This window comes from Hemicordylus capensis, chromosome 5, assembly GCF_027244095.1.
Source record: "Hemicordylus capensis ecotype Gifberg chromosome 5, rHemCap1.1.pri, whole genome shotgun sequence".
Taxonomy (NCBI): Eukaryota; Metazoa; Chordata; class Lepidosauria; order Squamata; family Cordylidae; genus Hemicordylus; species Hemicordylus capensis.
In genome coordinates, this window is record NC_069661.1 from 130424252 (window position 1) to 130438965 (window position 14714).

Below are 14714 nucleotides of genomic sequence, written 5' to 3' on the forward strand. Positions count from 1 at the left end.
CAACTTGTAAATAAATGGAAGATTAGAAAGCATCATGCACCTTCAGTGATCTCTTATCCAGTGAAAGCCAGGATCTGGGAAGCACTGCACCCCTGGAACCTCTCAGAGAAATGGAGAGCATAACAGTATGTTATATCAAGTATTTATCCCCTAGAGTTAAAATCCCTTAATTTTGGGATTTCCAGAGTTCTACCATTCCATTCTTACCAAGTTCATTAGAATGTCTCATGCCTCATAGCTTATCACAAAAGCTACAAAAGAAGCTCAATCACTATTAATTAATTAATGCCACAGGATAATTGCAGCAGATAAATGAAAAGCATCTTACCCCAAACACTCTGCAAAAATCTGGTTCCTGGAGGGATCAGTCCATGAAGCTCTAGTCCTATAAGATGGATTTCTTTGGGGTAGTGGAGTTGTGTTGAATCAGTACCTTATGGTCACTGAAGTATCTGACAGGTGGACAAAGGCAGCCTGATGTCCCCTCTTCCTCCAGCTGGAGGTTCAGAGGAGGGATCAAGTTGCTCTGAGCAGGTAGCTCCTCAACATGACTGTGCCCTTATGGAACATCAATTTTATGGACAGAGATTCTGCATCTTTGAAGATCTATTTTGTTTTTGCCATTTACAAACTGCCTTTGTACTAATGAATGCAGAACAATTCACAGTTAATATTAATATTAATAATATTGAAAAACCAATTATCAATTAAAGTGATAACAGTTCAAGACTGAACAGTAGGTTTTAAATCTGAAAAACCTTTTTGGACAGAAAGGTCAGCCCGTTGTCAACACTGGATTACAATTTGTTTCTGGGTTGGATTTTATCTTTAGAGCACTGGGACCAAAGTATCTTAGGAACCCCTCTCCCCATACAAATCTGCCCCGGAACCTTACTCAGTACCAGAGGCCTTTCTTTCTATTTCCCTACTGGCAGGTGGCTTTGAGGTATAGAGCTTTTTTTAGTGGTGACACCAAGATTGTGGAATAGCTTCCCAAGAGAGGTATATCTGGCCCCTTCAGTGCCTGCTTTAGGCAAACACAAATTTATTTGGGGGACATTTTTTAATTCTGCATTGTAATTGACAGGTTTTTTGTTTGTTTTAATGCTGCTGTTAGCCTTTGTGAGCTATCCTGAGCATGGATATAGATTAGTTATAGAACAGTAACAGAAAGGCTTTCATTTGATGCCTAAATTAGTACAAAGTATACAACCACAGGGCTCTGTGGTCACCAGGAGTCAACACCAACTCAACTGCACACTTTACCTTTATATGTGGGGTTGGGGTTGGCAGACCTCTTCTGAGGAGGCTTGCTGTGCTGCTACTGAGTAAACTCCACATAAAACCTAACTTGCCACCTAATGGTGCAGCGGGGAAGTAACTTGCCTAGGAAGTAGTTGCCGGTTCAAATCCCCGCTGAGAAGGCAATGGTAAACCCCTCCTGTATTCTACAAAAGACATGAGTGGTCACCATGAGTCGAAACTGACTTGACAGCACAACTTTACCTTCACAGAAAGGACGGAGCTCAAAGTTAAGAGACAGCAGCTTCTCTAAAAACACAGGGATGCTAATATTTTGAAGCAACCAGTATGTATTGTGAACACTCAGGCTCAAGGTACTCGGGCTTCTCTTACAAGTGCATTTTATTCAGGAGAAAGGGGGAAAGGGATTTTGTACTTACCCCTGCAATGCATGCACACGGGGTCAATAACATAAATATGGTGAAGAATTATCAAACTTGCTCTTGAATATTCTGGATGCTTTTTTCCTCAACAACAAAGTACCAAGATAGTAGCTGTGTTGATGGTATCCAGTTAAGGTGCAAAGCATACAGGAACTGTCCTGCATGGTTTCAGTAAATCTTCACAAGCATTTTTGACCATGAGTTGCTCAAGTTTACTACTTCTGCAGATTCCATAAACCAGGGTTTGCCAATCCAATCCAAAGTCTGAATTCTGAGGTGATTTTAAAAAGCCACACAATCCACTTGTTCTGAATTTGAGGTGCGTTGGAGCATGAGGGAAGAAGGGATATCTGCCTGATAAAAACCAAACATTAAGAGCAGCAAAGGAAAGGGAAAAAAGCCACATTTGCCAGTCACAAAATGATCAGCACTATCAAAATGATGCCCTTCAGCTTTTCTGCCAAATGAAAACTAACAAGAGAGATGTAGGGGAGGACCTCTGGATGGGTAAGGGTGGGACTTGATCGGCCAGGAGGCAGAGCCAGACAATCCTCTTGTGTTACACCTATCCTTGGATCATGCCATATGGAGCGGAGGGAAGAAGGCAAAAAGCACTATGCAACAGGAGAGGGTATGTACTGCTTTCCAGATGGTTTCAGATTTTGTCTTCTGTGTGCATCTATCAAATCAGGAGCATGTATTAGCAGTAGCTTTCCTGTGCAAAGATCCCTTGCATACTATCTGATATTTGCCTGGATGTTCTTGCTAATGTTATTCTCTTAAGAATTTAAATAACCATGTCTATTTGCTGCCTTAATCCTGAAATCTTAAACATAAGGGCAGAAAAGTTAATTGCTTCCATGGTTTATCAGTAGATAATTGAGGAAACTTTGATACATAAGCAGCATAGCTGGGATGTATTTAAGATGCATACTATACTAAAAGTTTATAGAAACAAACAAATAGGAAAGCTGTTCAGACAATTGCACAGTTTAGAACTTTCCAAAATAGCAATTTATTCTGATTACTATGTGAGAAATTCTGGAGATGAGCATGTTTTGACAAGAGATTAAGTCTGAAATTCCATCTTGAAATTATCCTGTCTTGCTGAGGGAAGGACAGATTGTATGGTATTTATTTAGAGGGGCTGTTGAAAGCAACTGTTATGAAGACTAATTTGATTACCATGTCAGCATTAATGACTGTTTCCTTGTGTTTTGATGTGAAGTGTCTTGGTCTTTTTTGTAATATGTGCAACAATTAAGTTGATCTGAATCTCTAAGGCAAAGTAATTTTCTTTAACAACAAAAGTTAGTCCTCTAAGTTTTTTTTGTAGTTCTACAAACCAAATGCAGAGACAGTGAATGTGTTAACATTTGACATAAGTCTAATCTTTTATTGAACTGGAAAAGATTAAAATGCCCTCTTTGTATTATATCTGTGCGGGCTTCCTACTATGGAGTTTATAGTAAAGTCTTACTGGTTACATGTAATAGATATAGATTGCAAGCTACTAGAAGCTTAGCCATTCAGATATGTATATAACCTCCCAGAGACAGAAGTTTGGGGTGGTCTACAAATTTGAAAATGAATAACTAAAAATAAATAGATAGATATCATAGTTACCTGAAAAAATTGCTTACAACATGCCCAAATTGCCATATACGTTTATATCAACTTTAGAGCGTAATCTTGTAACGATTAAGGGATAGCGACCAGCTCTCTGATGAATTTAGAAATAATGTGGTTGCCAGAGATGATATCTAAAGCAGCTTATTGGGCCACCTTAAATATTTTAAAACCTTAAGCAATGTGTTTATGAGAAGTGCCTCTGGCATGTGGTAGTGTATAAAGCACACTCAGTTCATACCCTTAACTTGCTTTGCTTTTATGGTATAGTGATTCCATTTTAATTGTTCTCTCCCATCAAAGCCTTCACCCCCTTCTTTCTAGTGCCTATTATTTGAAACTTCCATTATCTAAATATGTTCATGTGATTTAATTTCAGAATGCAGGTAACAGGTGACAGACTGGCTGCACACAGTTCTGCTGCAGTAGAGTTCCATGATAATGCTCGACCTTTTACTGGATGACCGGAGAGCTCAACAGGCAGAAAAGACATACAATACCTTTTATGATTTTAAATATTGATCAAGGTGAGCAATACCGCTGCTTCATTACAGGATGTCTTACGGTAATGGTGAAACTGGTGGGCATCCTATGTATAACCTCTGCAGTAGAGTTCAGTGTCCCGAACCCCAAGTGGGGAGCCTGAATGGACACAGAAAGTCTGAAACCCTGTTGGAAGTGCAAACTGACTTAAGCAATATGCATTACTCTGCTGTGGCACTTGAACCTGATTCTTTAGTAACTAATGGATCAAGAATTCCCCCAAACTCCGAAGAAAAAAATTCACAGGATGCTGCTTTCCAGATAAACAGCGAATCCATTACAGGGAGTGAGGTACGCCGTGCCTATGCTGCTAAATGCTTTTACGGCCCATACTTAACCAAAACTAGTATGCAGGGAGATGTGTACAATTTTCTGGAACGGCCTAGTGGATGGAAGTGCTTCATTTACCACTTTACAGTGTAAGTACCTACCTTTTTTTTTTTTTTTTTTTGGTAAGATTGATGGTGTTAGATGTGTTTTGAATCTGCATTTGTTGGATTGTACAGAAAGTTATACATTGATTTTGACCTTCAAATCCTTTGCTTCTGAATGTGGATCAAAATAAGATGCCAGCACCAGATCATGTTAAAGACATGAAACCATTCTCCTTAAAATGTTAACAGTCTAATTGAAAATTCTGGATTCTCTCAGAAATCCTCAGATGTTTTTCCTGAGGATGAATCCCCCAAATCACTTTGAATTCAAACCACTTTGAACTTGGCTTTAGGCAAAATTTTGGTGGCAACTGTAGAAGACATTAACTTAAGCATTCATTTAATCTGGTGAGAACTGGTGAAGTGGAGTGGCTAAGAGTGTGAGCTATGACCTGGAATGGTTCCAGTTCAAATTCACTTCTGCCATGAACTTATTAAGTGGTCTTAAGCAAACCGCTATTCTTTTAGGCTCAATGCTTACAAGCTACCCTCCATCTGTAATACAAAGAGAATAGTGACTTCATGAACAGGATTTCATGAAGTTTTAAGGATTATTGGAGAAATGTACATGAAGCACTTTTATGCTTTTAAAAAAGCATCACATTACATGCTAAATATTGGTATGTTCACCTGAGAACCTGTACTGGTAGCTTGCCTTTTCTTTAAACATGGTTGAGCCCTTCTATATAAATGGTATTCGGTGTATTATAAGAAAAAAGGTTTTGTTCTTTTATAGAAGTTGTGTTTCTAACAGTTTTGGCATTGCACACCTGTGTACTAGAACAGGTATCATCTGAGTCTTAAACATATATGGAAGCAAGTAGCTTCATTTTAATGAGAACTGATTTATTTTAATGAGAACTGATTACCAGTTGGGTGACTGAAGTGGTTCAGAAGTGCACAGAAGATCCTAGTTTCATCACCAGTTAAAAGGATCTCTGGTGCAGGGCTGGAAGAGAATTGTGCATCAGAGAGCTAGAACCATTGGAGTAGACAACATTGGGATAGATCAACCAATTATTTGACTTGGTATAAGACAGCTCCACATTGTTTTTGGGTGATCTGCTGGTCTTCCCCAGTGTGCAGTATAGTGAAACTCAGAAAGAACTTAAGGTTGTTCCTATGTTTCCCACCTTTCTGCCTCCACTCAAAGCAGCTTGTGTTATAAACCAAATATAGCGATACAAAACAGTCATGGAGTGGCATGCTAACAATGAACCCAAGTTAGTCAGGCACAGGATGAGTTAATACATACACAGCAATGAGAAACTCCTCTGTGACATCATCCAACGTATCACCCGCCAGACACAGGGATGCCACAGCCCCCTCTAGTGCATGAGCCATTATGCAAGAGCCCAGGATCTTGGAGCCTTCAGTAATTTCAGCACACAGGAATTACTGGAGGCCCTTTTGTGCCCTTTTGACTGCACAACACAAAGGGAAGGAAAGATAGACCGCCTTGGGATTGTTTTTAACAAAAGGCGGTATATAAATGTAACAATAAATTTAAAAACAAAAATAAATAAATAAATAAAAATAGACAATAGATCAGAATCACACAGATGGCTCTCTTTCTTGGGAGAAGGCCTGCACAAGTACACAGACCTTCCTGGGACAAAGGTTCAAGGCTTACTAGGAAAGCAAAACCCATCTGAGGGGGAGCAGGAGCCTTTGCCAGGCAAGAAAAGGGAGGAACTAGGACAAGCAACAGAGGAAGCAACAACTGCACTCTTACAGGAGCTGTCTGTTAGATCAGTAGCTAGAGCACTCAGGTGGGAAGCCAGTGAGTCAGGCTCAAGCCCTGCCAGTGACATGCAACAGTCATGGCAGAAGCAGAAGTGGAGGAACCTGTCTCTCAAATGTCATAGAGCAGTTCTTTAACCACTCATTCACAGCAACAGACGTACACAGACAAATGGGCAGATCTCTCAGTTTCTGTTCATCTGATTTTTCTTCAGTTTGCCTTGATTTCTGTTCTAATCTCTTCTGCTAAAATTCCTGGATCCCCCCTCCCCAAGTCATTGGAAAATCTCTGTGTTTCTAAGTATTTCCTATCCAAACAGTCGGGGAAATAAAATGTTGCGAAGAATGCAATTATGTTTCCCACAAACATAGGGGGTGCATAGAATCTTTAGACATTACTGTATCTTATAAAACCTGATCTGCAGGAAAGTGGGACGGGTCTGGAAGCATGCATCACATCACAAATTCTGGCAAAAGAAGAATCCAGCAGCATCCTTAAGGGCATATTATGCAGCATTTGTGCTCCTCCAGCTATAAGCCCACAAGCCTGGTTTTTTGTGTTGGGACAAGAGGGCTGCATGAGAAGCCCAAGCCCCATGAGCCAGAAAAGGTTTTATATGCATTAAGTGCCAGGATCAAACCCTGAATTTGAGTTTCCACTGGAAGGAGTTGAGAGGGTTTCCCCTCAGCAAACCTGAGAGAGTAGAGTGCCAGAGTCAGAGGAGACAATTCATGTACCAAATGCCTTACTCCCACGTGACATGAGATGTCTTTTGCATTTAGCCACATCCAAAGGTAAAGGTAAAGTGTGCCGTCAAGTCGGTGTTGACTCCTGGCGACCACAGAGCCCTGTGGTTGTCTTTGATAGAATACAGGAGGGGTTTACCATTGCCATCTCCCACACAGTGTGAGATGATGCCTTTCAGCATCTTCCTATATTGCTGCTGCCCAATATAGGTGTTTCCCATATTCTGGGAAACATACCAGTGGGGATTTGAAGTGGCAGCCTCTGGCTTGGTAGTCAAGCCATTCTGCTCTGCTCCCCTGTGTCTATTTCCCTGGGCCTGCTGGTTATTGTTTCAGTAGATCTCAGTATCTGCCAGTTCCCCATCCCTGCTGCCAACCAACTGCCGCATTCATCACACAATAATGACTAGGTCACCTGTGAACTCTGAGGCTTCTGCCCCCTCACCCTCACTGGAGCTCAGCTCAATTGGCCACAGGACAGAGAAGTTGCAGACCTTGAACTCTGCTAGCCAAGACATCCCTGGACTCCCCTCCTCTTCAGAACCTCAAACTGAGGCCACTTGAGGTAAGAAAGAACTCAGGGGTGGGAGAGGAGCTCCCTATCTGCTAACTTGCAGCAAAAAAGAAAGAGCTGTGAGAAAGCAAAACCTTTTATTGAGCAGAATTAAAGATGGAGAGGATTCGGAAGGAAAAGCAGATTGCCAATCTTCTCTCCTCATCAAGGCCCCCTGTGCCTTTAACAGTTGCATTACAAGACAGCTGTGCAGCAGGGTCCGTGTTCTCATGGCTCCTCACCACTCTGGACTGAGCTGCTCAGGAGGTGTTTGTGGGGCTGTCTGGGCGGTGGGTGCTCTTCCAGTGCCTTTGCCTCAGCCTCCTTCCCCTTATTAGGGGGTAGACTGAAGTGATTGAGACAAAACCTACCCTTTTCCTGGTAGGAAGTTGCAGTGGCACTATTTGTGTGCATTGACTATTTTCCCCATATGGCCAGTCTGATCCTGCAAGGCAAATGGGTAGTGATTGTCTGGCCAGCAGTAGCAGTGGTTAGAGTAAAGTGCCTGGCATTCACCCACAGGGAGTTTACATGTATGTGGAGGATTATGGCCATCAGCATCCCCACCTGTCACCTGTGAAGGAGAGTTGTGAAGAAAGGAAGGGGTGTTAGCCAGGACACAATTATTATTATATTCAAGTCAGGTGGAGAGTGGGGAGACATTTGCTGCAGTCATACCCAGAAGAATATTTCTCTTTTTTGATTACCTGTGTATAGTGCTTTGTTCCAGCACCTCCCATTGTAGAAATGGAGCAGGAATGCTGTTGGGTAACTAGTTATGAGGCAGAGTACTTGCAAGGATTCCTTCCAAGGAGGCAAATGTTAGCAACGTGCCCCTCCTATATTTGTCACAAGGCCAAGTTGTTTGTGCAAAATGTCCTTTCTCCACAGTTTCTCTCTCAAAAGTTCTCTCTTGTGTGCTGTAAAAGTGTATGGCACAAGGTCAGATATAGCTCCATGCTGTAAGTCTTAACGGAATTACAGGCCTCTGTCAGGGTTTTATACCAGTGTGATGGCTGCACATCTGACTCTACTCCATTGCAGAGAGCAGGTGGAGAGTGTAATTTGTTCTTCCGCTAAGTTTAATGGGGAGTTTTTGCTAGAAGTGAGAATTCTAAAGCTTTGCTCTCAGCACTGCAGTAACCTCTTCTGGCCACTAGAGGCATGAGGAGTTATGTTAATATGTCTCTCTTGGTCATTTAAGGCTATAGTCTAGGGCAGGGTTTCTCAACGTGTGGGTCCCCAGATGTAATTGGACTTCAACTCCCATAATTCCCAACCAAAGGCCCCTGGGGCTGGGGATTATGGGAGTTGAAGTCCAATAACATCTGGGGACCCACACATTGAGAAACCCTGGTGTAGGGATGTACAAACCGACTCAATCTTGAGCCGGTTCACCATAGAGCCAGAAGGTCTAGCTGAACCCCCAGGGCTGGTTTTTGTTTTTGTTTTAATGGTGGACTTACCTTTCTTTTTTTTAATTTTTTTTAACTCAACCTACTGTTTCCAGATAATCTCTTTACCACCAGAATATACACTATGTGAGGGTTTTTAATGTTTCTCCTCATATCCCTCAACAGTTTTAACTGACACCACTTCTGTGGTATAATGTTATGCTAGCAAAGAAGATGGGATATTAGTATGGGGCAAGGTAGGATTTTGTGTAAGGCCATTCCACCTCTACCCACTTTGTCCTTTCCGATGATGGAGTAGTGCCAATGGGATATGCTGGTGATGTTACACCAGTATAGTGCTGCTGCTGGTGGTGGATCTCTTACTATACTGGTGTAGGGAATTTATGCCAAATCCTAAAGCACTCTAGCCAATGTGTTTTGATAGGATTGAGCCCTGAGTCGACTGTATTGAAACCACTTTTGTATCATTGAATTATATTATGGATTGACCTATATTTCAACAAATGTCAGTTTTGTGCTCCTTGAAAGATTGTGGGACAAAACTGGGCTTAGGCATCTGACAGAAAGTAGACCTGAGTATCGGCATGATTTCAGTGGTTGCTTTGAAGAATCTGCCAGGGGCCTAAAACTTGCATATTTCTGGTCTTCCTTGGAAATGTGTCCTGGGAAGTCAGGTGGTAGGGTTAGATGAGGCTCACAATATAATAAAGTTGCTAATTAGAAAACAATTATTCCACCTCAAGGCAGCTAGAAATTGCTGTATGCTTGTCCCTGCAGCTCAGGACTACTTAATAAAGTCAGAACAGGGAGAGGAAGAGTTTCATTGCATGGAAGGGTCAGTTCTGCTATATAATTGTCAGGAAAGTCTGCTCAGCTCTTTCTGTCAGACTCACATACCTTTAACTGCAGCCTGATTAACCTTTCTGATGGCAAGAATGATCTGGGGAACTGTGGATATAGGAAAATGATTGTGCTATATGGATGGAAATGCTAAAGCAACTAACAGAAGTAACTTTTATTGAATAAAGTAAATAATCATATCCCCAGTCCCACTCTTGGCTGTAGTTACTAAAAAGAATGCAATGGACAGCTTATATTACCTATAATGCTGTAGTGTTTGGTGGACATAATTGAACTGTACATTATCTCATTGTGTGTTGAAAAATGCAAGATTTGTTTTTTGCTAGTCAAACCCAGGGAATACTGGATGTGCAGTATTTTTAAAATATATACAGATGGACAACATCCATCCACGCTACTTTGTTACAATGTTGGGAAAATACAGAAGGCATTTGGGTCTAGCAACTCCAGTTTTTGATACCCAAAAGCAAAACTTAAAATTCCTGGCACTGTTGATCAGCCCAGTGAAAAGACAGCAGTGACAGGTTGGAAAGATGAGCATAATTTTAACTCTGAAAATCACACGAGCTGCACAGCACATAAATAACAGCAGAGAAGTCCCATAGAAGATTTACACACTTTTTTCATTTCGGATAAATGGAGTTAGATAGGTTTATTTAATTTCTAACAGCACACATCACTGGCTGACATCCAGATTAAATTACTCATGAGTAGTCCCAATGAAATTAATGGTGATTTCATTTGGAAAGACTAAACTCTGATGAAAGCTTGCTGTCAGACTTTTCCATTAAAAGTGGAAATCACTGAATGATATCTCAATTTCTCATCTGTAATTTTTTTTCACTCTGTGTCCTATCATCTTACATTTTGTTTTTCAATACAAATAGCAAACTGCAAACACAAAAACTGAGACCAAAAGAATGACTTGGACAGAATCTGGTAATTAGGATAAAAGCAGCCAATTCATCCTCTGCAAATTGTGAAAAGTGTTAGTCTGTGCAATATTATTTATGCACCCTTACTGAAGAGTAAGTCCCATTGAATTTAGTGGGATTTTCCCCCCAGTAAATGTGCATAAAATTGTACTGCATAGGACATGAAGACACCATACAAAGCCAGCACTAGATAGATAGATAAACCTTATTACAGTCTTTGACCAGTCTTTGACCAGCAAGAAAAAGAAAAACATAAATTCAGGCCCATACAACAATATAACTTTACAAGTATACAGTAGCGTAGTAAATTACTCCATTACTCATTAGATGCTGTTGAAAAGCCATAAAAAGTGAGCTTTTCTTTGACTTCCACTGTGATTGGGAACTATCTTCAAGCATCAGTGGGGCCAGCCCACTGGTGAGAATACCACCTTCAGCCAATAGTTAAGGATGGTAATCCACACTCGAGTTTCCACTCTCATGACTCCCAATACCAATCTTAATGCTGTATTAGAGACACAACTAGGGACTTGCATAATTGATCTTAGAAACTTAGATTGTACTGTCTCTCTCCTGGCAAAGTTAAAGTCACGGCCCAGCTGTGCACCATATAGTAGCAGCACCACTACTTTTGCCTCAAATAATTTCAGGACTGCAGGAACATAGCACTTTCCTTTGGTATGATAATAGGATAGAATAGCTGAGGTACTCCTCTGTGCTACATGTGAAGTACAATCTAAGTGTGCATCTCTCTGACCAGATGAATGGAAGGTTATTCTTAGATAGCTAAAACAATGTACCTGGTCTACTTTGTTGCCATTAATATACCAACTATTGTCCTTAACTCTCCTGACAAAGGTCATTATTTTTGTCTTTTGATAGTTTATCAGCAGCTTTTAATCCTCACAGAATTGCACAAAAGATTTTAGGGGTCTTCTTTTTCACAGTTGGTGAAAGAATAACCATATCATTGGTGTACAAAAGTAGTGAGACCTGCCTATGTACTAATTTAGGCAGGTGGAACTCTTTTGTATCAAGACGTTGTACTATGGAGTTGATATAATAATTAAATAGTAATGGGGCAAGCACATACCCTTGTTTGACTCCTTGTATAGTAGGGATTGAATTAGTTAATTGACCTTGAATGCCACCTCTAACTCTCCATTTGGTGTTACTAAGCAGTAAGAGTCATTTATCAATATTAGTTAGCAATAGTTTCTTCCATAACCTTTCCCGAGGGATGGAATCAAGATACTTTGGATCTACAAAGGCTGCATGAAGTGGGATCACTAGCATGAACATGGAAAGCTACAATTCCACATTCTTTTTTGTTTTGTTTTGTTTTAAACCAAAAAATAAAAGGAGTCTTCCAGCTAGTACAATTCAGAAGAACACAATTTCTCCTCAGAACTGATAAAGTTAGAAAAATAGTTTTGAAGTTTAGCTTTAAACTTTGATTTAAAAATATTGTCCATCAGTACAGAAAGAACAAAACGTATTTTCTATTTTGTGCACACATTCCTGGCTTTTTCTTGTCTGTGAAAATAGTGAGTAAAATTAGACTCTGTAATGAGACTCTAATTAGCAATGAATAAATAAAAATAGAAAAATTAAAACTTAACCAAACTTTTCTTCTGCTGACCCCACCAAAGGCTGCAATCTTATGTACACTTTCCTAAGATGTAACCCATTCAGTACTTGCTTCCAGGTAAAAATTCACAGGATTAAATTGAGGGCTGGCTGCAGGTCAAGGGGGGGCAGTGTTCCTTCTACATTTTTTAATCTGTCCATGCAATTAGTTTTGTTCTGGGCAGAATTATCAAGGCAGTGTGCATGCACTTGCATTCAGAGTGGGGCCTTTTCGATTCAAACTGAGTGGGATCTAAAATTAACTGAGAGGACATTAAAAAAAAACTTGTGCATGTGTGCACATGCCTTACAGGAAACACTGTTGGTGGCCCTCAGGCATGTGAGTGTAGGTGTAATTTACCTGAGCAGGTGTGTGTGAGGGGTAAGTCAGAAGCAGCGCAGATGGAGTCCCCTCCCCCTGCTATGTCATCAGGCTCCTCCTTCTCCCTAGAAGGAGGTGCAATGGATGCGACTGCAGCAAACTGCTGCCACTACAGCTACCACATGCCTTGAATTTGCTGAGTGGGAGGAGCTGTTGCAGAGGCACTTGGCAACTGTGACTCCTTCTTTGCCTTCCACAGCTTCCTTCAGAGACCAATGAATTATTCTAAGGACTTCAGGGAGGAAATCCATTGGCCAATGAAGAGGAGGGAGAAGGCAGTGGTGACATGACTCTCAGTTGAGAAACCTATATCACCACTGTGTGCTTCCAGCACTTCTCCTTCTGCAAGTGGCGATGAGAACTGACATTTATGGATGAGGAGGGTACTGGAAGAAGCTGGTAGCATAGACTCATACCACTGCTTCTGTCTTCTCCTGGCACCCTCCGTATGGGTCTCACGGGTTGGACAACGGCCCTTTCATAGCCCTGGGCCCCAGGCAGGTGCTGAACCTGGCCAACGCCTAGATGTGGTCATGACTGCATTGCACGACAACTAATAATGGTGATAATTGGCACCAAGTAATACAACCCTTGCCAGATTGCTGCTTGTTTTTTGTATGATCTAAGTACATGGGGTGCGGAGGAAAAAATGTTGAACTTCAGATTCTGTTAAACAATTGGCTAATTTTAATGCAGCTCTGGGTATCCAAGGATTGAGAGTGTAGGGGCGGTGGGGAGGGAGAGTCTGAACAACTCCTCTATCCCAAATTAGTGGTTTAAGATGAGAATGCACTATGGCTGTATGTCATAACAGATACTATCAATAATTTTTCCTCTTATTGCTTTTCCTCTCCCTCCATACAAAATTATATTTAGATTTTTTATATATGTATTTTTAAAGAGGATGTTGGTGAGGAACGAGAGCTTGCCAAGTTAAAAGGACAGGGCATCATTTCAAGGACTATGCTTATAGCATATAATCATGTCTAAAGCTTAAACAGATTTCATTTCTGTTGATTTAAATATGTGAATAGTCTTTGCTAAGCCTATTTGGAGCTAGGACTTAGCTGTTTTGCTTAAAAAGCATTTGAAATATGAAATACTGGTGATGAGAGCAAACAGCTTGACCTTCCTTTTCTGAGTTTACAGCACAGACATTTCCCAGGGATATTCACGTGAGACTGAGAGCTGATAATTCAAGACTTTATGTATTTGATTAAATGTAGCCCCAAATGTGTATTGATATTATAAAGGGGGAAACTTGAACTTAATCTAGAAGGCTTCCCAGGCAGGGGGCTTTATTATTCGAGGAAGCAGTGTAAGCTAGGACAAGTTAGGACAAAGGCATATAAAGCGCATATAAGCATGTGTAAGCGTAATAAGCATAGATCAGAGTCAATCTGGGCAGCTAATATAGCAGGCTTCTCCCTATCCATCCCACCAATATCTGGCCAATACAGTTGCAGAGGGGGCGCTCTGCCTCCATATTGGTGCGTTCTCCTACTCCAAGTCAGCAAGAAGTGAGTGTGTGCGCATGCATGGTTTCCAGTTATTTTTCCTATTTTTAAAAAACACTTTTTTCCTCCTGGTGCTCTTGCACATCTGCATGGGAACACAATCTAATTTTATACTGTCATTAAGTGCTGGTTCATTTTTTGGGATCTCACTGGGAAGGGGTGGAAAGCCCAGGTACCAGGTTCTGAACTTGCATATGTCTTGGGGATTTAATCACTTCTTTTAGAAAAAGAAAGCCTTTTTTCGGTGTTTTTGTGCAAGAACACCATTCTGCCGGGTCATGTGGATGCCTGTGTAACTGACATATAGTGCAGAATCAAGGCTCCATTCTGGAGTGTCACAAGCGACTGGGACCCAAATCAAAACTGCTTTCTCACTCTTGCGGGGGGGCAAGAAGCCCAGGCACCAAGTTCTGCACATGTGTACATCTCAGGTTTTTCTCTACTTTAATTATTTTTTTTAATTATTTGTTTGGTGCTCTTACATGCCTGCACTATTGCAAAAGGAAGAAAACAATACAGAAACCATTTTGAAGCAGCACAGTTGCACAAGAGCACCTTCTCAAAACAAAAATTCACAGCTGTCTAATGGGGGAAAAGAGAGACAATTCAGAGTGTGGTAATCACTGGGCAGAGAACTCTGA

The 14714-nt window shown here is 41.0% G+C and overlaps 1 protein-coding gene across 1 annotated transcript in view; it reads left to right on the forward strand.

The window, feature by feature from the left end:
* The first annotated feature begins 3869 nt into the window (after positions 1 to 3869).
* LOC128327309 (potassium voltage-gated channel subfamily KQT member 1-like) overlaps positions 3870 to 14714 on the forward strand; it is a 556996-nt gene continuing 546151 nt past the window's right edge. The window contains exon 1 of the mRNA XM_053255983.1: positions 3870 to 4276. Coding sequence (XP_053111958.1) covers positions 3870 to 4276 — 407 coding nt within the window. The remainder of the gene's footprint in view (positions 4277 to 14714) is intronic.